General features: G+C 41.2%; 3 protein-coding genes across 3 annotated transcripts in view; all 3 read left to right on the forward strand.

Moving 5' to 3' along the window:
* LOC127220796 (zinc finger protein 58) lies at positions 1–25,556 on the forward strand. Its single transcript, XM_051182694.1, has 4 exons — positions 1–32; positions 2,929–3,013; positions 24,645–24,771; positions 25,453–25,556. Exons 1-4 carry the CDS (start codon positions 1–3, stop codon positions 25,554–25,556), a joined length of 348 nt encoding a protein of 115 aa, XP_051038651.1.
* Positions 4,341–11,423, forward strand: LOC127220697 (zinc finger protein 58-like). The gene is made up of 3 exons (XM_051182622.1): positions 4,341–4,464; positions 5,099–5,194; positions 9,700–11,423. The coding sequence occupies exons 1-3, from the start codon at positions 4,341–4,343 to the stop codon at positions 11,163–11,165; spliced, it is 1,686 nt and encodes a 561-aa protein (XP_051038579.1). The 3' UTR covers positions 11,166–11,423.
* LOC127220700 (zinc finger protein 58) overlaps positions 23,322–27,269 on the forward strand; it is a 48,899-nt gene continuing 44,951 nt past the window's right edge. The window contains exon 1 of the mRNA XM_051182628.1: positions 23,322–23,390. The gene's annotated coding sequence lies outside the window, so the exon portion shown is untranslated. The remainder of the gene's footprint in view (positions 23,391–27,269) is intronic.

Raw genomic sequence — 27,269 nt, forward strand, 5'->3', positions numbered from 1 at the left:
ATGTCCATGGAAAGTCCATGTTCCAAGGTAAGGTATGGTAAGAATGGTAAGTACATCTCTAACTCACTCCCATGACACCTGTGTGTGATGATGTCACCTATTCTGTACCTGACTTCAAACTCAGTCATCCAGGACACCTAGCAGTCCACTTGATGAGATCTCAAATGACCTAGGAGACACACTTCTGCTAATGTCTGTTAGGGAGATTTAGTAGTGGATTATTGAGCAAAGAAGATCTCTCTAAACGTGTATAGCTCCAAACTTTGGAGGATTGCCCTTGACAGTATCAGCAGGGCTGAATAGACTCATTCCTTGTTCTCTCCATTGTGACTGTGCGTGTAATGTGACCAGTAGCAGTGTCCTCTGAAGGAACATTCCATCCTGGAAGGAGCCTCATCAACTCTTGGGAAGGGTGCATGTGATAGGCCTTGGAAATTCCCCCACAACTACAAGATTCACTGAACCTTCCCTGCTGAAGACAACAAACAGTAAGGATTGTAAGGGAGGAGACCCCTCATCAGTGGAGCTGCCTGGAAGTCATACACTGAGCTGTAGGCATGCAGCTAACCTGAGTGCTTACCTGATGTTCAGTCAGATTGTTAGTATTGCTGATGCTGCTATGTGTAAGGTATCCAAACAAACAAAAAACCAAGGGAACATGGTTAAAGTTCTAGTCGAGCCCTCCAAGAACAGAAATATTTACACAGATTAACAGTTGAAAGTTTCAAGGGAATTAAGGAAAGGTGACCAATCCTGAGATGGATTATTTACTTCTTTGCAAGTAAATGTCAGAGAGTTGAACTTTAACCTTGTTCAGTGATTATACCTTCTCTGTGTCCCTGAAGAACCTCCTACCCTGTAGGGATTCCAGTGTTCACAGGAAAACTGTTTTACAAGCTGTGGAGTCAGATCCACGTGTGGAACATGCAGAGTGTCACTACAAATTAAGATGGATTATTTATATGTAGCACCGAATATTAAAACAAACCCCAACTTCTACTCAAACTGCTTTACCATGTATGTTTTATTCATTCATATTTTTTTAAGTTAGTTTTTTCTGTTTCATTATAGAGAAGGTCTTTAATTTTCAGTTCAGATTTGGATCGGGTCCATTTGTCAGAAGCCTGTGATTATTTAGAAGCACATTTAGGCTCACCAAGGATGGTTTCAAAATCATCTTTAAAAGATACTTTTCTCTCACACGCCAGTGTTTTGTGCAGTTTTACTTACTTGTCTGGACCCCCAGCCAGAAAATACTGGTAGGGAGAATTTTTTCATTAAATTTTATTTCATTTACTTAACATTTTCATGTCTTTTACATAACCAAAATTTCCCCACCTTCTGCTCTCCCAACCCCCCTTTCCAGACTGCCATCTATCCCTCTCCCCATCCAATCATCTTCAGTCTCCATGGGCTTGAACAAAGCATAACACACCAAGTATAGGTAGTACCTATCTCATACCCCCACATAAAGGTGGATGAGGTAACCCATCATGGGGAACATGTGTAGACAGACGTCTTAGTATTCATGAACTCTTGGCCTTAGCTTAGGCTTAGACACGTTTTATCTTTTCATTTCATCCTTTCTAACCACCAATTATCTTGACAGCTCTTTTCTATGAACCAGAACACTTCCTCAAAAAGGGACCCCAAAAAGGCAGTGAGGGGCTGCTCTCTGAAACATCCACTTTGGGAGAGAAAGCCAAATGGCCACTTCCTGGTGTTCCTGCAAAATAAAGCTTGCTTTAGAAGGGAACCAGACCCTCCTCCAGCTCCCTGCTTTAGCAACCATGCCAGGCTACAGAAAAGACATGTAGGCCTCTGACTCAGCACATGTCACAAAGGAACTACCAAACCCTCCCCCTTAACCTCCAGGAGGCTTCGTTCCTGGAGACTGTGTTGTATGCACCAGACCTGGGGCCACGAAAGAACACAAATGAACTCCAGACCCCCTAGCCTCCTGGAACCTAGGGCCAAAACTGAATACAGGAACTCCAGACCCCCTAGCCTCCTGGAACCTAGGGCCAAAACTGAATACAGGAACTCCAGACCCCCTAGCCTCCTGGAACCTAGGGCCAAAACTGAATACAGGAACTCCAGACCCCCTAGCCTCCTGGAACCTAGGGCCAAAACTGAATACAGGAACTCCAGACCCCCTAGCCTCCTGGAACCTAGGGCCAAAACTGAATACAGGAACTCCAGACCCCTAGCTTCCTGGACACTTAGTTCCTGAATTGTGTTTGGCCACACCAAAAAAAAAAAAAAAGAAAAAAAAAAAAATCCTCCGAGACCAAAACCTCCCCTTTTGTCTCCAGGATACTGAGTTCCTGAAAACTATTGGTATCTATGTACAACAGGCCACCTGCAAGTAACAACACAAAGCCATAGAAACCACAGAATGTTCCCTTCTACAGCCAGCCAATGAGAATAGCTGATCAACAAGTATTTCATGCCAAAATGAGGCTTTGAAAAATCCCCCTAAATGTCAACCAATCAGGAACTGACCAGTACCTCTTCCCTGCCTCTGATGTAACCTGCAGTTAGTTTCTTTAAAAATCCTACCAGTAAACAAGGAACTCACTCCATCTGGAGACCCGCTGCATCAGCTTGCTACACAGGGTCCCTCCAGATGTAGGGCAGAAAAATAAACCTTGTACGGCTAAGTCTGCCTCCCTGGTGGTCTTTGGGAATCTTCGCTACTTGAGGACAAAACTTATCAGAAACACGAGCAATTGGTTTATTTCTCAGACCAACACCTACCCAGAAACTCCATTTCTTCCTCCCAATACCTACTGCAAGCAGACAGACTCAAGTCCAGGAAGAGTAAATATCACCAGCTAGGAGTTCAGGAATTCCTTCGTTCAGACTTCTGGGAAATGTAGTCCGTGCGACTGTGACATCACAGACATCCAGGAAATAACGATCCAGTAGTTGGTCTCTACAAGTGCGTCTTCCCCAAAGTTGGGCGCGAGTCCTGTCCTGCTGGATCTCCTGCTGCGTCCCTGACTTGGAGGTTGGTGCAGGGTGCAGCGCAGCCTGAGGCTCAGTGCGGGGTGCGGTTCCGTCTTGGAGGGAGCGGACCTGGGCTGGGTGGGAGGGCAGAGAAGCTGCCCTGGAGGTGCTGTGCTGAACCACCTGGGACGCGGGAGGTTGAGGGTCAGGGCTGGGGAGAGGGCGATAGGGACTGCTCCCTGAGTGATGGTTTCCTTAGGACGTGCAGCCCGAGTCCGTCTTGGGCTTCTGGAACAGGAGAGCTGTCTGGGAGCGCGGAGTAGATGATAGTTCAAGGTCCAGGACAGCAAGCTAATGTTGGTCAGCTGAGGTGACCAGGACTGCAAGCTAATGATGGTCAGCTGACTGCCTGCTCCTGAGGTGGAGCTGGGAGCTCACTGAGTAGCTTTGGTGGGGAAGCATGCCTCACTAGCTGAGCCATTCTCAAGTGGAAGCTGTCAGATTCTCAGGGTCTTAGAGCAAGCGGGGTTTCTGACTCCTGTACTCTGACCCTTGGTAAGGGTCTCGAGATCTTGATTTTGTTCATTTTCTCTGCCCGTTAAAGAATTAAAAGAGGAAAAACTCGAATCCTAGTGGTTCATAGGTATGAAATTCTGAAGTGTATGTATTCCTTATGTGTGGTGTATAGGAGGACATGGCACTAAATTCCTATTCTGTGGCTGCTTTCATTACACACCTCATCTGTCTTAAATGGATCATGTCCAACTGGGCTTATGGGATTTTTTTTTTTCTTTTTTGCCTTGCCTTTCATTGAACATGGGTGCAGTGTGAGATCATGTGACTACTTCAGACATGTCTGAGGAATATTAGTCAACTATGTAAGAAACATTTCTAGCTCTCTTTCATGGTGTGCAAAATCTCGATTTGTGTCCATGGGCACACAATGCCTGTGTTAGGGTTTCCGTTGCTGTGATATAGACCTTGAAGAAAGACAGCTTTGAGAAGAAGGGTTTTATTGTAGACTACAACTTCAGAGGTAACTATCCATCACTGAGGGAAGTCATTGCTGTAACCTGGGGTGAGAGCTGGAGCTGAGGCCACAGACTTGCACAGCCTGCTTTCCTATACCACATAGGACACCTGCACTGGACAGGCACCATCCACAATGGACTCTAGGCTTAGCGTGCATTAAGAAATGCACTCTAGGCTTAGCGATAGGACAACCTTAGAGAGACATTTTCTCTATCATGTCTCTCTCTTCTCAAATGACCCTAGCTAGTGTCAAGTTGACAGGAGAACTATCCAGCCCAATGCTCTTGGTATTTATATTATTACTGGTCTTAATTAAATTAAAATGCATTATCATTCATTGACCTTTGTTTCAGGAGATGCTGTCCTTCTGGGACGTGGCCATTGAGTTTTCTCCAGAAGAGTGGGAATGTCTGGAGCCTGCTCAGTGGAATCTGTACAGGGATGTGATGTTGGAGAATTACCGCCACCTTGAATTCCTGGGTGAGGATCACATCCATAGTGAATTCTTATTTCACCATCAGCATGTGGCTTCCTCACTTTGTACTGTTTCTCATGGGAACATTTCAACAGCGAGTTTCATATGCTTCATTTTCAGAAAAATCAGGCTTTTTCTGTAGTAAGAATACTTTTGGTGCTGGAGAGATGAATTTGTAGTTAAGAGCACTGACTACCCTTTTAGAGGACAGGGGTTCAATTCTAGCACACACATGACAGCTTATAACTGTCTGTAATTCCAAGATCTGACACCTCCACAGAGACTTGCATGCAGAAAAAACACCAATGCACATAAAAAAGTAAAATTATTTTTTAAAAAGAATCATTTCACTGTTTTTCTCCTTTTGTGTTTAACCTTTCTGTGTTGGATATATGTTTCCTTCACTCTAGTGGCATGAGACATGGAGTACAATTATTTCAGATTTTTTTTCCTTTAAATGAAACTCAGAATCTGGATGCTGTACATTCCTTTATGTACTGTAGTGATCCTGTCAGAAAACATTTACAGAACTTATTGTATGCAGCCATTTATTACATCATCTCTTTCCTTATGAACAAGGACATGTCAATTCCCAGTAGAAGAAGACATAAACAATCTTGTTCCTTTTTCTACAAACAGGCCTTGCTGTCCCTAAGCCACACCTGGTGACATTTCTGGAGCAAAGACAAGAGCCTCCAGGTGTGAAGAGACAAGCAGCAGCCACCAAGCACCCAGGTGTGTAGGAATGAGGGGTCAGGGTCAGAACTGAGGTCCAGATATCCAACAGAAAGGCAGGCTTTCCCATGTGCCTAGAAACATGGTTCTATGGGGATCATTCTTTAGGTCTCTCTTCGTGGCTTTATCATCAAGGCACATCTCTCAGATGCTTATGATGGTTTAAGTCTCTTCAGCTTTGTATTTCCCCAACAGTGAGCTATGCTTCTGTTTACAGTGACCTCCAAGGTTTTTCTTTTTGTTGAGTCTCCACTGTAGTGTAAGACTTAGGGAAAGAGAACTTGGTGCTGGACAGACTGAGAGTCATTTCTTTGCAGAGGTTGACAGCAGACTTATGCCAGAAGGATCTCTATACCAAAGTGAGCATGATTGGGTTCATAAAGCCAAGCCCACAATTCCATCACAGAGTGGCAGCCAGTGACAGAGCCTCAACAGTTTTAGTCCTGATCAGAACAATTTGGGTGTGGTGAGCAGTTGGATAAAACTCAGACAAACTGGAGTCACTTTGGATAATAGTTCATTCCCCACTGATCTTAGGGAAGATTGAAAGCATTAATCTATTATAAAAGGGATTCTGTTGGGACATTGAGAACATAAATATGATGGGTGCTGTTTCCTTTTTTCAACACTTTTACCACCAGTTGGTTCAGCAGGCAGGGCCTGATTATTCTGCCTAGGAAGACGAGGACAGGATGACCAACAAGGTCCTACACTGTTGATTCAGGGATGTCCATCAAACAGTTTGGATACAGTGATTGTGTGCCTCTCTTTCATGGCAGTTAGTAGAGTTAGATGTTAAGGTTCTGTAAGGTTCTGTCTACAGTCATTGAAGCTTCTTTGAGTGTATTTGTCTGTGTTGGAATTGTTGGTCCCTTAAAGTCTGCAGAACATCTATCCAGAATGTTCTGTCAATATGTAGAAAAAGGCAAATGGCTGAAAGACACTTATGCCATTTGCCTTAGCCATCAGGGAAATGCAAATCAAAACACTCTAAGATACCATCTTACACCTGTTAGATCAAAAACACTGATAACAGCTTATGCTGGAGAGGATATGGAGAAAGGGGAACATTCCTTTATTTTTGGTGGGAGTGCAAACTTGTACAACCACTATGAAAATCAATATGGCCATTTCCTAGAAAATCTACCTCAAGACCTACCAATACCACTCTTGGGCATATACTCAAAAGATGCACACACATACTACAAAGACATTTGCACAACTGTGTTCATAGCAGCATGATTTGTAATAGCAACAGAACCTGGTAAATGTCCCCCAACTAAAGAATGGGTAAGGAAATTGTGTTCCATTTACACAATGGATTATGACTCAGTGGTAAAAAACAAAACAAAACAAAACAAAAATATGACATCTTAAAACTGGCAGACAAATTGATGAAACTAGAAAAAAAAAAAAAAACCTTCCTAAGTGAGGTAAGCCAGACCCAGAAAGACTGTATACAGTCGCTCATAAGTGGATATTAGACACAAAGCAAAGACAACTAGCCTACAGTCCACAATCCCAGAGAAGCTAGGTAACAAAGAGAACCATAAAGGAAACATACGTGGATCCCCCCGGGAAGGGCAAATAGACAAGATCTCCCAAATCATGTTAAGAGCCACCTTACATGGTACAGAAGAAAAACCACCTTTGGGGACTATTTTATTGCCACAAATCTCATAATCCTTAGGTTTTACTTTGAATCTTTAACACTTAAGGAGTAAATGTTATCTCAAAAATTTTAAGATATATACATATCTGTTAAACTTTTGTCACGATATTAATGACCATATAGAATATTAATTCTAGAAAAAAAGCTACATCTAGCTTCCTGTACATGATTTCAGGTTTGAGTCTCTATCAGATAAGTAGGAATTAAGTTTTTGTGTTCTGGATGTACATAAAAAATTATGTTCCTTTAACCTCTGTGAGATCTGCTGCATGTGACATTTAAAATATTTATGTTACTTACAGTGAAGGATAACCTTTTCTAACAGTGACTACTGAGCTCTCCAAATGGAAGATAGGGCCCCCATTTGGAACATTAGATGTTCAGAACTGAAACTTCATTCTGATGGATTTTCTTCTGTGATGAATGTGAAATGTCCTTATTCATCTCTTTTGATTAATTTTACTTTGAAGTCTATTTGTTAGATATTAGGATAGCTACACCAACTTGTTTCTTAGGTTCATTTGATTGGAAAATCATTTGCAACCCTTTCCTCTGAGGTAATGTTAGACTTTTAAGTTGAAATGTGTTTCTTATGTGCTGCAGAATGATGTTCTTGTGTGCTGCAGAATGATGGATCCTGCTTTCATATCCATTCTGTTAGCCAGTGTCTTTTTTTATACGTGAATTGAGACCATTGATATTAAGAGCTGTTAATGCCCAGTGATTGTTATTTCCCTGACAGGGAGTGTCAGTGAAAGAAATAAAATGTAAGGCACAGAACAATAGCAGAGAGAGAACAGATGGTGTTGACTCTGTAATCCCTCATTCAGCATCCACAGAAATGATGTAAGATGTGAATTTAACTGAAAAATGTACCCATTATTTCTTCAGTCAACATCTTTACTATGTCATGTTTTTCTTTGTTTGGTTGGCTCCCCCCCCCTCAAAATCTGGACCAGACAATAATACCCACACTTATCCTGTGGGAGGTCCAGAAGGTCAAGGTTGGGTTTGTACCAATTAATACACTGGTCGTTCCATCACTCTAACCCTAGTTTAGTTGGGTTTAAAAAGCCAAGTCCAAAATTACATCATACCACATACAAGCCAGGGACTTAAAATCTAAAACAGTTAGTTCTATTGATTCAGTTATTTTATGATGTAAACCCATAGCTCTACCAAAGGTGTCAGTGAATATGTGTGAGAAAATTTTCTCAGCAGTATTGTTGAGTTGGGGTTGCAGTTGGATAAAATTCAAGCCAAAATTCAAGCCATTTTGGGTAGTTCAGTAACAGACTGTGTAGTATTTCCTACAAATCTGAAATATTTCACACCTTTCTAAAGGACTAAGTGTAAAACATTGGAAGAAACTGAATTCACACATGAGATTCTTTTGTGTCACTTGCACTCATGTTGACAAATATGACCCCATCACAGTTATCTTTGATGAAGATATCTTTAAAGTTTTTCTTTATCAGATACTCAGTAATGAGGGTTTAAAATGCATGCTGTGTTTGTGTGTGTGTGTGTGTGTGTGTGTGTGTGTGTGTATTCAAAGATGAAAACTGTAACAATGAGTGTGCACTTAATAGCTTACCAAGTTCAATTTTATGGGTTCACAATCTTTTTCTTTAATTTGGAATTTGGAGATGTGTACAACCTATAATCATTTGTTCTACATTCCCTATATATTCTGGTGGCTGTAGAACACTTTGATAAAGTACATCAGAACAAAAGATTAAAATCTCTATGAGCTATGCTGTGTTTTCATGCCTGGTTCTTTGTCCCTCTACTCAGTGTTCAATAGTTGTTTTGTCTTTGAATTCAGCATTTAAGCCAACTGTGGTGGCCCACACCTTTAATCCCAGCATTTGGGTGGCAGGGGCAGGCAGATCTCTGTGAGTTCGAGGCCAGCCTGGTCTACAAGAGCTAGTTATAAGACAGCTTCCAAAGCCACAGAGAAACCCTGTCTAAAAAAACTAACCAACCAACCAAACAAACAAAACAAACAAAAACATGATTTATTGCCTGGGCATAGTCAACTCCTTCACTTATCCCAGTCTTGGGAGGCAGAAGTAGGTGAATCTCTAAGATTGAGGCCATCTTGGTTTAGATAGTTGAGTTCTAGGATAGCATGATCTATATAGAGAAACCTTGTCTTAAAAAAGCAGAAACAAACAACAAAGGAAATAAGTCAATTTTTTTCATCAATTCAGTGATAAATATGTTGTCTCAGAAAATTTGTGCAATGCACAGGTGAACCTAAAGCTTTTGGCTTTTTTTTTTTTTTATCATAAATCACTGTTTCAGGTATATATTTTCTTGTCAACCAAATAAAACATAAAATATTGTTCTGCATTTTTGAGCTATAAATTTCTTTTTACACCATCTACTTCGTGTGCAGCATATCTTTTGTATCCTCCAAAATAAAACTCTATGTGGAGGACAAAAATTTTATAGTTAGATGGAGGCTGAAATTCAGAAAGTCAATATTAGCTCCTGTCACTCATTTTATACTTTATAATTTTATGCATGCCGGGCTGTATAAAATCTCTGTTTAATACACTTATTTCTGTTAGTAAAATGCCCTTATAACCTACTTAGCTATTAAACTTCAAATAATATGTCATTATATGTATGTTCTATGGTTGTGCCCTTATTCTAGTAGAAGTATTAATTATTTCTACTATAATATTTTATCAACTATCTTAGTGCCTTTAGAGTTTGAAATGTACTGTAGTTTCACACGTATGAGTAAATGATTCCTTTTTAAAAGATTAAGTATGGACACTATTTCCTAGCTTTTGTTCATATCTCAACTTTTGTTCAACAGGAACAACATCCAATGATTATAATGTTTACAACAAGACCATTGATTGTAACTCATTAAGTATTCAACTGCAGAGAATTTATACAAAGGAGAAACCACACAAGTGCAAAGAATGTGGTAAGACCCTTAGTTCTTACAGAACACTTTCTATACACCAGAGACTTCATAGAAGGAAGAAAACTTACAAGTGTGAGGAATGTGGTAAGGTCCTTAGATCTTATAAAACACTTTCCATACACCAGAGACTTCATACTGGAGAAAAACCCTACCAGTGTAAAGAATGTCATAAGGCCTTCAATACGCGCTCATCACTTTTCATACACCAGAAAAATCATACTGATGAAAAAACCTACAAGTGTGAAGAATGTGGCAAATTATTTTATTATTCTTCAATGCTGAAGCAACATCAAAGAACTCACTCTGGAGAGAAACCCTACAAGTGTGAAGAGTGTGGCAGAGCTTTTTATGATCCTTCATTCCTTAAGAAACATCAAAAGATTCATTGTGGAGAGAAACCTTACAAGTGTGAAAAATGTCACAAAGCCTTTCGTTATCATGCAAGCTTTAAGAACCACAAGGCAGTGCATAGTGGAGAGAAACTCTACCAGTGTAAACTGAGTGGAAAAGGCCTTACTAAGCCTGCTGTCGTCATTGAGGACAAGGCAGCTTATACTGCAGAGAAAGCCTACAAGTGTGACGAGTGTGACAAGTGTTTTGCGTCACTTGCATCCCTTACACGACATCAAAGAATCCATTCTGAAGACAAGTCCCACAAGTGTGCAGAGTGTGGCAAAAAGTTTTCCCTCTTTTCAAACCTTGAAGAACATCAGAGAGTCCATACTGGAGAGAAACCATACAAGTGTGAGGAGTGTGGCAAATGTTTTTTCTCGTCTTCATCCCTTAGACGACATCAAAGAATTCACTGTGAAGACAATCCTTACAAGTGTGAAGAGTGTGGCCGCTGTTTTCTCTCATGGTCAGCTCTTAGAGGGCATCATATAGTTCATACTGGAGAAAAGCCATACAAGTGTGAAGAATGTCACAAAGCCTTCCGTTATCATGCAAGCCTTAAGGACCACAAAGCAACTCATACTAGAGAGAAAGTCTACAAGTGTAAACTGAGCAGAAAAGGCTTTACTAAGCCTGCTCTCCTCATTGAGAACAAGACAGCTCTTACTGCAGAGAACGCCTACGAGGATGAAGAGTGTGGCAAGTGTTTTTTCTCATCTTCATCCCTTAGAAAACATCAAAGGAATCACTGTGAAGACACTCCTTACAAGTGTGAAGAGTGTGGCAGGTGTTTCCACTCATGGGCATCTCTTAGAGGACATCAGACAGTTCATACTGGAGAGAAACCATACAAGTGTGAGGAATGTCACAAAGCCTATCGGCATGTATCGTCCTTTAGGAAACACAAGAGAGTTCACACTGGAGAGAAACCCTACAGTGATGACTTCTCTTTGCAGTAACCCCAACACTTTGTTCAAGCAGTGAGTCTCTTTCTTCTGTAACTGTTCCTGACACCTTTACCATGTCATAACTTTGTCCATTGTTTGTCTGGAATCTGGCATTGGCTGTTGTTTCTCCCAGTGGAGTCATTCGAGCTCCTGGAATATCTCCCCTGGTGTGTAGGAAGCTCTGTCTCTCTGAGGTAGCAGGTTTTCACCCAGCATCTGGCTCCTGAATTCTTATTGGTAAGATAAAAAGATAGAGCTTAGTTAACCCAACCTGAAGGCTCCTCTGGTCTAAGGCCTCAGGATCAAGGCAGCAGAAGCAGCTGCAGAGGCCCAGTCATCAGGTGAGGCAGCTAGAGTATCAGGTGCAGCTGCTGTGCCTCAGATAAAAAACAAAAACAGTGTCTGTAATGCAATAATAGCAGGAAAGTTATGAGAGTAATCAGTCATTTTATGACTGGTTTTAAAACTTACTCCACAAACAGTAACTGATGTGATAATAATTCAGTGACATACTTCTGCCTGGCTAGGTGATAAGCCCTAGGAAGAATTTAAGGGTAATTAAAATTAATTTTAATAAGTGGATACAATAAATGAACGCAAGGTCTCATCTTTATAACCTCGGAATTAGGCACCCTCAGCACCCACCAGAAAATATTGTGTTGTAGATGGAGAATAAACACAAATGCAAATTAGTCCAAATATAGAGACTATTAGCCTGTGGAGTGCCCGGATCTGAAAGTGACACCTGTGTCACACATTGTAAAAAGTTGCTTACACACATCTAAGGCCAAGTCAGGGAGTCCTGAAGGAGAAGCAGGAGAAGGAATGTCAGACCAGATATAGTAGATGTCTGCAGTGTGACAGTGAAATGTTGAGACATTTCTAGAACAGTGACACACTGCTAGACATGTCAGTACCATTTCATGCTTGAACACACTGTGGCTGTTACTAGACAGCACTTACACAGGCTAAACCCCGTTATGCAAAAAGCACGGCTGCATAAGGGCACTGTGTTTCACCCTGAGTGGAGAAGCTATTGGCAATTGATGGCTCCTGAGGGAGAGAGTCATCTGAGGGGATTCCAGGGTCCAGTCAACTGTCTACACCCCTACACATGGAGGGAACCCTAAGTGGAATGAAAAAATAAAACAAAAAAAAAGCACCAAACAAGTTGGGAGAGTAAAGTGCTTTTAAGGGTTTTAAGTAATAGGTGAAAGAATGTGGAGATTTGAATAAAATATTCAATAGATATGTGTTAAATTCTCCCAAAAATGTCATTTTGAACATTGTTGGTTTTAGACATATCCAAACTTTTCTGTTTCAGCAGTGATTACAGCTCATGACCTTGGCTGTCACAATATTTACAGAGTGACAGCATCCTACTGGGAAGGCCTCATAAGGGAGCAATTGAGAAGACTTCCAGAATGGCTCAGATGCTGGGGACTTAGGGCCCCTGCAGCAGTGTGACTTCTGGGAATGGAGAGGAATGGCTTTGCCGAGATGAGATGTGACGAGACTCACCTTGTGTCTTCCTGTTGGCTTTGCCATGAGTACCACAGAGAAATGACGATCAGTGGCCTCTCCATCCTCCCTTCCTTCCCTCCTACATCCATAGTGATCACAGCTGTCTTTGTTCCTGGTTATCCATCATTATTAGAGTTAGGAAGAAGTGTAGCAGTCAACTGATTTTACTGTGTAGAAAGTTAGAAAACAACACATTACATACTTCCATTATTGAGTTCTGTCAAAAATAGTTTATTAACATGTAAACATCATACACACATTAGAGTAAACAGAAGTGAATAAGCCTCCAGATTAAATGGCAAAGAGAGTATGCTTCCTGCTTTAATTTCCGTCATAGATAATAACAGATGAAGGCTGCTATGAAGCAAGTTACTGTCTTTTAAAAATGTCTAAGATATATATGATCACCAAAGTACCTGAACAAAGATCAGGTTTGCTGTGTGAATGTGAGTCTGTGATTTGTCTTCCTTGGAGTTTTTGCAGACCTAGTTAGTAATTTCCTCAGAGCACAAGAGGGAGATTTCCTTATAAATGGAAGTCACCTCAATGTATATACATTCATGTTGTGTGATATTTTTGCTCTTTGGGAAGCCTGCCACTACACGCAAATCAATCACACACAGGGTCCTATTTATTATCTATCAATGTCTGGCCTCATTTTGCTGGCTTCTTCCCTGCTTTTCTTAATTTACATTCTCCCATCTACCTTTTACCTTGGGCCTTCACTTTCTCTTCTTCTGTCATTCTTCCTGTTCACTTATGCCTTGTTGTGTCGCTATGTGGCTGGCCCCTGATAACCTCCTTCTCTGGCTACTTCTTTTCTCTTCTCCACACCTCCCTTTCTTTTTTCTATACACCCTCTCTGCCTGCCAGCCCACCTATCCTTTCTTTCTTCTGCCTTGCTTTTGGTGGTTCAGTTCTGTATTAGACAAACAGGTATTCTACATAGAGCATCACAGCCTCACAGAGTTAAACAAATTGCAACATGAACAAAAGTAACATGCCTTAACTTAATATTTCCTAACACATTTGTTCTATAAGAGAATGGTTTATTAGAGCTACATTCTATGGGAAACAGAGACACACTCTCAAGACTAGATAGTATAGCAGAGACTCATAGCTCAAGAGTAAATACTATAGCAAAGGCTCACACTGTGAAGAGTAGATAGTATGGCAGAGACAGACACTCAGGAGTAAACAGTATAGCATAAATATATAAATATTAAGGAGTTAATAATATAGCAGACATAACCACAGCAGTAAATCACGATTGCTGAAACTCACACTTAAATAGTATAGCAGATGCTTACAAACTTAGCTGCCATTTCTTATTTCTCTACTAATTTTAAACCCTATTATTTTGAAAGTAAAATGAAAATTCACATGTGATATTAACAAGACCTGAAAACTACAGTGTTGTGGAATATTATAAATAGGGAAGGAGTTATTTCATTTGTTTATTCTATGAGATATTAACTGTTAAGATGTGTTGTTGTTGGAGATTTTCTTTCCAACCTTGGCGTGGAGCTGCTTTGCCTCAAATAAACACACAGAGATGGTATATTAACTATTAAACGGTTGGTTGATGGCTAGGGCTTCTTATAGGCTAGTTCTGTCTTAATTATTAAACCATTTCTATCAATCCAAGTATTTCCATGTGGTCTTATCTTACCCAAAAAGGATCCACACCTTTAGACCTTCTTTTACTACATGGCATCTCTTTCTGCCTCTCCATTGTTCTCATCTCCTAGCCCCTCCTGTCCCCCTGCTTCTGCTATCCAGTGTCTTATTCATCAACCGAGAAGAGAAAGAAACAGAAGGACGACCCCCATCAATGTGTTGCATGCATACCTGCTGCCTTTATTACTGATGTGAAGATTTAAAGATATGTTGCATCTGTTTCACCTGGCCTGCCTGAGGCACCTGATTGGCTTAATAAAAGGCTGAATGGCCAATAGCTAGGCGGGAGAGGGATAGGTGGGGCTCGATGGCAGAGACAATAAAAAGGAAGAAAATCTGTAGGAAAAGGTGAAAAGAAGAAGGGAGAGAAGAACAAGTGGGGGCCAGAAGCCAGGCAGACTCCGGACAGCCTTGGAGAACATAGGAAAGGAAGTCATACAGAGAAAAGGGGTAAAGAGCCCTGAGGCAAAATGTAGATGAGGAGAAACAGGTTAAGATGTTCTGGGTTCCTTGAAGGTTCTGGACCCTCTAATAGTGGTTATGACCTCATGAGTAAAAGGACCTGGTATTAATAATAACTGGGAATTGTTCAGTAATAGCTGAATAACACGATGGATAGTGAGACTTAAGAGAAAGTAAAACATGCTAAAACTGAAAATCCAGTAGGTGGTGGTCTGTAAAAATATTTCACAAGTTGGTCAGTTTGGGGCCCATTTCAGGCTGAGAGATTAGTGTAAGGCAGGTGTTGTGGAATAAACTTTTTGTACACTGTGATGGTGTATGTTTGCCAAGACAACTTGTGATTGGTTCCACAAAAACCTAAATGGCCAATATCCCAGACTTCTGGACAGAGACAGGTCTGAAAGGCAGGGAGACTCCAAGGGACAAAGATGTGCAGGAGATGTAAACACCACAAGTCACTTAGCAATATGTAGATGAAGAGAAGTAGATTAAGTTGTAAGAGCCAGTAGCTAAATCTTAAGGAATAGATGGAGCTAATTAATAAGTCTCCATATCACTTTTTGGGTTTGTGTGTGTGTGTGTGTTGTTGTTGTTGTTATTGTTTTGTTTGGTTTGGTTTGGTTTGGTTGGTCGGTTTTTTTCAGCTGGCAGCCCATTGACAGAGTTGAGTCAGCACATCCTGAGTGAGCAATAACAACTGAAAGAGACATCGACTACCACATATTTCTCCCACACCTACTAAGTCACATTACAAGTTAAACACCAACCTGGGTCTCTGCATTTTTGATAGACTGGTCCCTTGTATAGGGTCTAGGAAAGAATTTGTCTTAACAACTCAGAAACTGATAAGATGTTATAGACCAATAGGTCAAGTTGTGTGTTTGTACTTGTATGAGTGTGTATGCAAATACCAAAGCTGAGAGGATTTCCACAAGAAATGACGATATTGTAGAAAATGGGAAACAATATTGAGACTACTAACCAATATATTTCTTTTTTTAAAAAGTACATTAATGGTTTATTTATTTTTAAAATAATTGAAATTAGAAAGTCTTATTTTACATATCAATCCCACTTCCCTTTCCCTTCCATCTTCCCATGCCCCACCACCACCCCATCCCATCCCCCTTCTGTTCCTCAGGAATGGTGTAACCTGTTTTGTACCTGACTTCAGACTCAGTCATCCAGGACACCCAGCAGTCCACTTGATGAGATCTCAAATGACCTAGGAGACACACTTCTGCTAATGTCTGTTAGGGAGATTTAGTAGTGGATTATTGAGCAAAGATCTCTCTAAATGTGTATAGCTCCAAACTTTGGAGGATTGCCCTTGACAGTATCAGCAGGGCTGAATAGACTCATTCCTTGTTCTCTCCATTGTGACTGTGCGTGCAATGTGACCAGTAGCAGTGTCCTCTAAGGAACATTCCATCCTGGAAGGAGCCTCATCAACTCTTGGGAAGGGTGCATGTGATAGGCCTTGGAAATTCCCCCACAACTACAAGATTCACTGAACCTTCCCTGCTGAAGACAACAAACAGTAAGGATTGTAAGGGAGGAGACGCCTCATCAGTGGAGCTGCCTGGAAGTCATACACTGAGCTGTAGGCATGCAGCTAACCTGAGTGCTTACCTGATATTCAGTCAGATTGTTAGTATTGCTGATGTCACTAAATGTAAGTTATCCCTGTTTCTGCTCTAATCCTTCATTCATAGTCTTGTCAACAACCCCCATAAACACTGATTCATGAAGATAGGGACTGGAGTGGAAACTTTGCTTTGTCTGTCATTAGAGCCTGCTCTAAAGTGAGTAGACATTCCTTCACTCTTCCATTGGAAAAAAATCACAGAACCAAATGTCTTTTTAATTGCTGTGAAAGAACACATCAATCATTTGGGGTTCCTTGTTTCATTGTAAAAATGTCCTCTGCTGGAGAATATGGTATCAGGTGGGAATGTATATTCCTCAAGCAGGAGCAGACAGCTTTCATATTTATCCACACTAGGAGGCAGACAATGCTAACTGGGATGGCTTGGGATTCTGCATATGCAAAGCCCACCAGTGACACATCTCTATGATGAGTCACATCTGCTAATCCTTCCCACACTGTTCCTACCAACTGGTGCCCAAGCATTCAGCTGTGTGAGCCTATAGGTGCCAACCTCATTCTAACCACTGTGCCTTTCAAGTTACAGACTGTGTGAAATCAGCTGTAATTGTTAGATTAAGGTCAATATTGGCAATCCTGGTAGTTTGAGCCCAGGACACGTGTTCCGAGCCTAGAGCACATCCATGGAAGTCTCTATCTTGTAGAAGTGGAATTTCATTCGAAAGGCCCAAAACTCCGCTTCCGGGTTTAGTTTCTCAAGGGTCAGAACCCAGAGCCAAGGGAAACCTTGCTTTGGGGTTTGGCACTATTTCAAGATTGAAGCAGAACTTGATGGCACTGTCCACTCTTTACTCCATTTGTAGACTCCATGTAAGGTCAATAGGGAGCTTTGCAGCAGGGTTAAAGTGAACCAGTTCATGATGAAATGTGCAGATGACAGCTCCATTGTGTTTGATACCGACCATATCCTCACAGCAGGAACACCGCAAAGATTACACAAAGGCTACGTGCTCTTCACACACACAGGTGGAAGTTTGAGTTCCCACAATTCTTTAGAGCCCACGCACTTCAGTCAGGATCCTCAGGTACCACACAGGCAGTGTAGAACTTGTCTTTTCGATTGCATTTCTGTCTTACAAATTCTTATATTTCCTTGCTGGATGTCTATTTCTCCCTTCTAGAATGGCAGTTGTCCACTGTTCCATGGCATGGTGAAGTCATAATCCTGTAAGCACTGTGGCATAAGCAATTGTCTTCTGAGTATTAGAGTCCAAGCAGACATAGAGGATGGGTTGCCTTTTCTTGTAAGAGATAAAGGTGAAATCTCAGAGGCTGCCAGGTTAGAGATTATGGTGTGTGGTAAGGTGTTTGAGTGCCAGATTCCTAATGCTGTCACATAGGGACACCAGGGAAGAGGAAACTGAACACCACAAATCCAACTTCTGCAGAGGGAATTCCAGCATGGATAACAGTTCAGCTGTCATCACACACCCATTTGACCCAGAAGCCAATCAGTTCACTTTGGAGAGGAGCAGGGAACATAATGAAGAGCTCATAGCACACCTGGTGCCAAATACACACCTGGGTTTTTGAAAAACAAACAAAAACCCAAACTAACAAAAAGCCAAGGGAACATTGTTAAAATTCAGTAGAGCCCTTCAAAATTTGAGATATTTACACAGATTAACAGTTGAGAGTTTCAAGGGAGTTAAGCACAGGTAACAAATCCTAAAATGGGTTATGGAGTTCTTAGTAGGTAAATGTCAGAGAGTTGAACTTTAACCTTGTTCAGTTATTATGACTTCTTTGTGACCCCAAAGAACCTGCACTGTAGACATTTCAATGTTCACAGGAAAACTGTTTTGCCAGCAGTGGCGTCAGATCTATATGTGGTTGTGAAGAGTGTTGGTCTGTAGTTCTTTCTTGGATTGCATCTTTGTGTGGCTTGCATATCAGGGTTACTGTAGTCTCATAAAATGAGTTTGGTAATGTTCCTTCTGTCCTAATGTGTGGAACAATTTGAAGAGTATTGAAGTTAGATCGTCTTTGAAATTCTGCTAAAATTCTGCCCTGAAGCCATCTGGTCCTGGACTTGTTTGGGGAGGGAGGTTTTAATGACCTCTTCTATTTCCTTAACGGTTATAGGTCTATTTATATTGCTTATCTGGTCTTGATTTAACTTTGGTATGTGGAACCTACATAGAAAACTGTCCATTTCTTTTGAATTTTTCAAATTTTGTGGAGTTATTCTAATATGACCTGATGATTCTCTGGAATTCCTCAGTGTATGTTGTTATATCTCCTTTCTTGTTTCTGATTTTCAATTTGGATATTCTCTCTCTACCTTTTGGTGTGTTTGGATAAGTGTTTGTCTATCCTTTTTGGTTTTCTCAAAGAACCAACTCTTTGGGTCATACATTGTTTCTATTGCTTCCTTTATTTCTATTTTATTGATTTCAGCCTTCAATTTGATTATTTCCTGGCGTCTATTCCTCCTGGAATAGTTTGCTTCTTTTTGCTCTAGAGCTTTCAGGTGTTCTGTTAATTCCCTAGTGTGGGATTTTCCAACTTCTTTATGTAGGTAGGTATTTAGTGCTATGAGCTTTCCTCTTAGCACTGCTTTCCTAGTGTCCCATAAGTTTGGGTATGTTGTGTCTTCATTTTCATTGAATTCTAGGAATTCTTTAATTTCTTTATTTTTTCTTTCACCCAGGGGTGATTCTGTTGGGCATTTTTCAGTTTCCATGAGTTTGTATGCTTTCTAGAATTTGTGTTGTTGAATTATAACTTTAATTCATGGTGATACGATAAGACACATGGGGTTATTCCAATTTTTTTTTGTATCTGTAGAAATTTGCTTTGTGACTGAGTATATGGTTGATTTTAGAGAAGGTTTCATGAGGCACTGAGAAGAAGTTATGTTCTTTCGTGTTTGGATGGAATGCTCTATAGATGTCTATTAAGCCCATTTGAGTAATAACCTGTTAGATCCCCTATATCTCTGTTAATTTTGTGTCTGGCAGACCTGTGCACTGGTGAGAGTGGAGTGTTGAATTCCCACTGTCAGCGTGTGGGGTTTGATGTGTGATATAAGTTTTAGTAATGTTTCTTTCACGAATGTGGTTGCCCTTGTATTTGGGGCATATTTGTTCACGATTGAGACTTCATCTTGATGGATTTTTCCTGTGATGAATAAGAAAAACCTTTATCATCTCCTTCAATTACCTTCAGTTTGAAGTCTATTTTGTTACATATTAGGGTAGCTACACCAGCTTGCTTTTCAGGTGCATTTGATTGGAAAGTCTTTCCCCACTCCTTTACTCTGAGGTAATGTTTTTCTTTGAAGTTGACATGGTTTTTTTGTGTGCAGCAGAAGGGTGGATCCTGTTTTTGTAGCCACTCTCATAGCCTCTATCTTTTAATAGGTGAGTTGAGTCCAAAGATATTAAGGGATATCAATGACCAGTGATTGTTGATTCCTGTAATTTTTTGGTGGTGTTGGTGTGTGTTCCCCTTCTTTAGGATTTGCTGGTGTGGGATTATGCATTGCCTGTGCTTTCCTGGGCATCTCTATCCTCCTTGGGTTGGACTTTTCCTTCCAGAACTTTCTTTGGGGCTGAATAAGTTGGCAAGTATTGTTTAAATCTGGTTTTGTCATAGAATATCTGGTTTTCTCCATCTATGGTGATTGAAATTTAGCTGGGTATAGTAGTCTGGGTTGGTATCCATGGTCTCTTACAGTCTGCATAATGTCTATCCAGGAACTTCTGGCTTTGAGTGTCTTCATTGAGAAGTCCTGTGTTATTCTGATTGATCTGCCCTTATTGTTACTTGGACTTTTCCTTTTGCAGTTCTTAATATTCTTTCTTTATTCTATATATTTTGTGTTTTTATTATGATGTGAGGGGAATATTATGTGGAAGTAGCCTTGAACACATTGGCACAGGAGATCACTTCCTAAATAGAACACCAGTAGCACAGACATCGACAGTGACAACTAATAAATGGGACCTCCTGAGACTAAAAGCTTCTGTAAGGCAAAGGGCACTGTCAATAAAGCAAAATGACAGCTTAGGCTACCAGAGGGGCTTTCTGGCAGTAAGACCATGATACAAACCTGGTACGTGAGATAGCTTGGAGGAGTCCATTCCCTCTGGTGAGATGCCATGCTCAGTCTTAATGCATGGCAGGGGCTTGGCCTTGCCCTAATCTACTGTGTCAGTGTTTATTGACTCCTCATAGAGCCCTTATTCATGAGGGGTGGCCTGGGGGTTGTCCAGAGGGGAGGTGGGGGCGCGGGTAGAAGGAGGGATGGGAGGAAGAACTATGGATGGAATGTAAAATGAAATTGAAAGAATAAATAAGTTATAAGAAAATACCATTCATTCCTAAATAGTGCATTGTGCAAGTTTTACTTGTGTGGACCACCCACCTACAGATAATGACAGGAAGACTTCTTTTTCAACTTAATTTTATTTCATTAACATCTTTTCATGTACTTTGCATAGCAACCACATTTTCCCCTCCCTCCACTCCCTTCTCCTGCCTCCCCCCCTTACCATCCACTCCTCTGTCTCCAGAAAGATGCAGGCCTCCCATTGGCTTGAATAAAGAATGACACCTAAATTGAGGACCTAGCTTCTTCCTCTGCATGAATGCTGGGCAAGGCAAGTTAATGTAGCCTAGCCTGGGGACCAGGTTCAGCAAGACTTCTTATTTATGAATGCTTGCCCTTTACCTTACACGTTTCCCCAGCTACAGTATAATTTCATTTAATCTGATTTAATTCATCTAAAACCTGCCCCATGCCTTTTTTTTTTCTTTTTCTTTTTTTTTCCTTTTACCTCTCCACCATCCTGCATGCCTACCTCTGTCTGCCTGGAGCTGGTATCTCTGTTCAGCTAGATTCATCTCTTCTGCTCTCTCCCAGGAATTCCCATCTGCCCTCTCCTGCCTAGTTATTGGCCATTCAGCTCTATTAAACTAATCAGAAGTTTCCTTGGCAGCGACAGATCTTCACAGTGTGCAAAAAGATCACTCCACACAGTATTGCTTTATCATTTTGAAGTACAGCTGATTTAATGCCCATTTTAATGCTGTAGTAAGGTTAAATCAGGACATATAGAACAGAACTGACCTCTGAGCCTAATAGTTATGTCAAAGTCTTGACTCACAGGCATGCATGTCATACTGTGGATCTGGAGGTGAACAAAAGACTGAGTCCCCATTGCTGTCTTAAACCAAAACAGTAGCCACACTTCTGGTGGAAGCTTTACCCCAGCCCCTGGCAACCACAGACACAAAGACTCTGGAATGTAATGATAGAAGTCCCACCGAAGCCCCCTCCCCCATCTCACTCCAAACCCTACTGCATCTCAGAAATCCCGCCAAATGATGACCCTTCTCCCAGAGATGCTCAAGACCACTCCCACAGGGTATTCTAACTGCCTCCCAGACAATCAACTGGTGGTTTTCTTGTCTCTCTTTCTCTTCTCCTCCGTTGGAAGAAGGCCATCCAGGAGCTTTCTAAGTACTAAACGTGGGCTTTTTCTAATTCACTTTGATTTGGCCTGATTTGGATTGCTGCATTAGTGGAGAGGCTATTTGGGGTGTAGAAACATTTCAGGAACCACATTTTTATACATTGTTATTAAGTCTCCGACGCTTAAAAGTGTAAGTTCCTTATTCCTAAGCCTAATGTACCCTGCAAACCATGTTCCAATCAATGTGGAAGTTGTATGACCCCCATGATGTATGCTCACCGTGTGCCTTATACAAATAACCTGTGATGGTTGTGCTTCTGCCTTAAGAAAATGTTTTTCCAGATAGCTTGATGATTATTGAACACCCGCTCTTTTTAATATCATCCATTTTCACAGCTAATTATCTCGACAGCTGTGTTCTATGAACCCTAACGCTTCCACACAAAGGGACCACAAAAGGCAATGAGGGGCTACTCAAATGCTGACTTTGGGAAAGAAAGCCACCTGGCCACTTCCTGGTGCTCCTGTAAAATAAAGCTTGCTTTAATCAGACATTCGTGCAATTGGTTTTTCTCAGGCTAACAGCTGTCCAGCATATTGTGCCCAAATTCTGAACCCCATGCTCACGAAGAGACCCATTCCAGTGCAAAAGCAATTAGTCTCTTTGTTGTTTTGTTTTGCTGTTTTGTTTTTCAAGACAGGGTCCTCTATTGCCTCTGAAGCTGCTCTGGAACTAACTCTTGTAGATATTATTAATGATTTGACTGCATTAACTCAGGCACTCTGTCCATTTCACATGGCAGTGGAGTAAGAAGGAATTTATTGGGGTGTGCAATTTTTGTGGGAGTGCCTAGGGTATGCTTCCAGGTTTGGGCGCCCTGTTCTGTGTTGATTGGTCAATTGGTTGTTGTGGCCCTCCCAGGGTGGTTGCTCTTTGTTAGGTCTTTATTGTTAAGTCTCAAAAAAAAAAAAAAAAAAAAAAAAAAAACAAAAAACAAAAAACAAAAAACAAAACAAAACAAAAAAAACCAAACCAAAACAAAAAAAAAGCCACCCGGTCCCCCCCCCCCACCCCCCGCCCTGGAGACAGCCAGCTAACTTCTGATTGGTTCCTTGCCCACTGGAGTGTTTGTGACCTCCTAGAGTCTAAGGCAGTTCCTGCAGAGTGAGAAAGCTGGAAACTAAGTCTGTCTTGCAGCCCAAAGCAGGTACCTGGGTGACGATCTGATTCCTTTACAGCCTACCATTGCTTCCTCTTAATCTCTACTGCAGGCAGCCAAACGCAAGTTCAGGAAGAGTAAATATCACCAGGCAGGAGTCCTTTACTCAGACTTCTGGGAAATGTAGTCCATGCGACTGTGACGTCAGAGAACCGTCCAGGAAAGGTTTTTCCGACTTTGGTCTTTCCATGTGCTTCTTCCCCAAAGTTGGGCGGGAGTCCTGCCCTGCTGGATCTTCTGCTGCGTCCCTGACTTGGAGGTTGGTGCAGGGCGCAGCTCAGCCTGAGGCTCTGTGCGGGGTGCGGATCCGTCTTGGAGGGAGCGGACCTGGGCGGGGTGGGAGGGCGGAGAAGCTGCCCTTGGAGGTGCTGTGCTGAACCCGCTGGGACGCAGGAGGTTGAGGGTCAGGGCTGGGGAGAAGGCGATAGGGACTGCTCCCTGGGTGATGGTTTTCTTAGGACGTGCAGCCCGAGTCCGCCTTGGGCTTCTGGGACAGGAGAGCTGCCTGGGAGCGCGGATGATAGGGCAAGGTCCGGGACTGCAAGCTAATGATGATCAGCTGACTGCCTGCTCCTGAAGTGGAGCTGGGGGCTCACTGAGCAGCTTTGGTAGGGAAGCATGCCTCACTAGCTGAGCTATTCTTAGGTAGATGCTGTCAGATTTCTCAGTATCTCAAAGCAAGCAGGGTTTCTGACACCTCCTGTACTCTGTCCTGCCTGGTGTAAGGGTCTCGAGATCTTGATTGTGTTCGTATTTTCTGCCTGTTAGAAAATGAAAAGAGGAAAACCCCGAGTCCCATTGGTTCACTGGTATGAAATTCTGAAGTGTATGTATTCCTTATCTGTGGTATAGGAGGACGTGGCACTGAATTCATGTTGTGTGGACGCTTTCATTATACACTTCATCTGCCTTAAATGGATCATGTCCAGCTGGGCTTATAGGATTTTTTTGAACATGGTTACTGTGAAATCATGTGACTACTTCAGCAATGTCTGAAGAATATTACTCACCAATGTACAACATTTCTAGCTCTCTTTCATGATGTGCAAAATCTCCATTTGGGTCCATGGGCACACAATGCCTGTGTAGGGTTTCTATTGCTGTGATATAGACCTTGAAGAAAGACAGCTTTGAGAAGAAGGGTTTTATTGTAGACTACAACTTCAGGTAACTGTCCATCACTGAGGGAAGTCAAGGCTGTAACCTGAGGTAAGAGCTGGAGCCAAGGCCACAGACTTGCACAGCCTGCTTTCCTATACCACATAGGACACCTGCACTGGACAGGCACCATCCACAATGGACTGTGCTGTCTCATATCAATCACTAATTAAGAAATGCACTCTAGGCTTAGTGATAGGACCGCCTTAGGTATTATTGTTTTCTATTTCTCTCTTCTCAAATGACCTTAGGAAATGTCAAGTTGATAGGGAACTGTCTAGCTCAATGTGATTGGTAGTTATATTATTTATTTCTTTAATTAAAGTATGGTATTCTAAAATGATTTTTGTTTCAGGAAATGTTGTCCTTCTGGGATGTGGCCATTGAGTTCTCTCCGGAAGAGAGGGAATGTCTGGAGCCTGCTCAGTGGAATCTGTACAGGGATGTGATGTTGGAGAATTACAGCCACCTTGATTTCCTGGGTGAGGATCTCATCCATAGTAAATTCTTATTTCACCATCAACATATATCATACTTGCTTTTTATTGTATCTCATGGGAACATTTCAACAATGAGTTTCATATTCTTTATTCTCAGACAAGTTAGCAAGAGTTCTGTATTAAGCATTTTGGTGCTTGACAGATAGTTCCATGGTTAAGAGCACTGGCTGCTCTTCTAGAGCCCTGGGGTTCGGTTCTAGCCCCCACTTAGCAGCTTACAACTGTCTGTAATTCCAAGATCTGACACCCTCACACAGACATACATACAGGCAAAACAGCATAGCACATAAAAATCAAAAATAAATTAAGAATAGAAATCATTTCACTTTTTCTCTTTTTGTATTTAACCTGTGTTGGATGTATGTTTCCTTCACTCTAGTGGGACTGTTAGAAATTCAGTGGCATGAGACATGGAGTACACTTGTTAATGAAAGTCTTTCATATTTAGTTTCCATGTTTTTTCCCTTTAAATGAAACATAGAATCTGGATGTTGTAAATTCCTTTATGTCCTGTAATAATTTTGTCAGAAATCATTTACAGACCTGATTTTATGGAGTAATTTATTACATCATCTCTTTCCTTATCAGCCCTGTTCTGGAAGGGACTTGTGAATTCCCAGTAGAAGAACACCTAAACAATTCTGTTCCCTTTTCTACAAACAGGTCTTGCTGTCCCTAAGCCACACTTGGTGACATTTCTAGAACAAAGACAAGAGTCTTCACATGTGAAGAGGCAAGCAGCAGCCACCATGCACTCAGGTGTGTAGGAGTGAGGGGTCAGGATTGAGGTCAACAGAAAGGTAGAATTCCCTATGTGCTTATAAACATGGTTCTATGGGGATCATTCTTTAGGTCTCTCTTCATGGCTTTGTTGTCAAAGCACATTTCTCAGATGTTTAAGATGGTTTAAGTCACTTCAGCTTTGTATTTCCCCAACAGTGAGCTGTGCTGCTATCTACAGTGACCTGCAAGGATTTTCTTTTTGTTGAGTCTCCACTGTAGTGTAAGACTCAGGGAAAGAGAACTCGGTGATGGTCAGACTGAGAGTCATTTCGTCACTTTTATGCAGATGTTGACAGTAGACTCATGCCAGAAGGATCTCAACAACAAAGTGAGCATGATTGGGTTCATAAAGCCAAGCCCACAATTCTATTACAGAGACTCGGGTTGCCAACAGATCAGAATAATTTGGGTATAGTGAGCAATCGGATAAAACTCAAAGTGGAGTCCTTTGGATAGTTCATTCCCCACTGATCTTAGGGAAGATTCAAAGTATTAACCTATTGTAAAAGGGATTCTGTTGGGACATTGAGAACATAAATATGATGGGTGCTATTTCCTTTTTTTCAACACTTTTATCACCAGTTGGTTCATCAGGGTCTGATTATTCTGCCTAGGAAGAGTAGGACAGGATGACCAACAAGGTCCTACACTGTTGATTCATGGGTGTCCACCATCCAATTTGGGTACAGTGACTGTGTGCCTCTCTTTCATGGCAGTTAGTAGAGTTAGGTCTTTTTGTGAATTGTAAGGTTCCTTGTTTTGGGTTGTTAAGTTATTTTTTTTTTTTTTTTTTTTTTTTTTTCTTTTTTTAGGTTAATGTCTTTAACATAGGTATAACTAGTCACAACTTATATTAGAAATTATAAACTTCTATATTCTCAGATACATCAGAGGTAGTAAAATGTTTTGTTTCAGATCCCAGTCAGGGTAGCACTGTGGCTAGTCCAATAGTCCAATAGAAAGCATTATGGATAATGTTACTATTTTGATGAAGCATTCTTGTGGAGCCTTCTGAAGATGTCTTGTTGATTTTCAAACTTCCTGAAAGTGCATATTTGCATTGTCTTCCAGATTTATAATGTGATTAGCACTGAGAAATGTAGGCCAACTTTTTCGTCAGGACCAGGATTAGCTCTCTCCTGCCAGCCACTCCCAAATAACCACTGAAAGACTTAATATTAATTATAACTGTTCTGCAGATAAGCACAACTTATTACTCACTAGCATTTAAGTTATCCCATTTATCTTATTTCCTTTCTGCCATGTGGCAATATCTTTTCCCCAGATGACATGTTTATCTCTACCTCCTCTACATCCTGGTAACTCCTCTGGCTCTGCCCTTCCTCTTCCCAGTATTCTCTCTGTCCCAAAAGTCCTGAAATGAGTCAATCATTTTTTCATTAACAGTGCAAGCAATACATCTTCACAGAATGCAGAAGGATTATTCCACAGCATTTTCTGCTTTTTGTCTAATTACAAAGGAAAATTTTACACTTACAATATTTAGTTCTTTTATATTTGGAAAATTTAAAGAAAATATTATGTATTTGATCTTTGTGTTCCAAAAAAGTGTTATATCTAATTTACCTTTTGTCATGACTAAGGAAAACTTTAAATCTAATTATTTAGTCTTTAACTCTGTCAAAGATCCCAGAAGGATGAAATGTACAACAGGGATATCTGTCTGCCTGGACAAT

Source organism: Phodopus roborovskii, unplaced genomic scaffold (genome assembly GCF_943737965.1).
Source record: "Phodopus roborovskii unplaced genomic scaffold, PHOROB, whole genome shotgun sequence".
In the NCBI taxonomy this organism is placed as follows: Eukaryota; Metazoa; Chordata; class Mammalia; order Rodentia; family Cricetidae; genus Phodopus; species Phodopus roborovskii.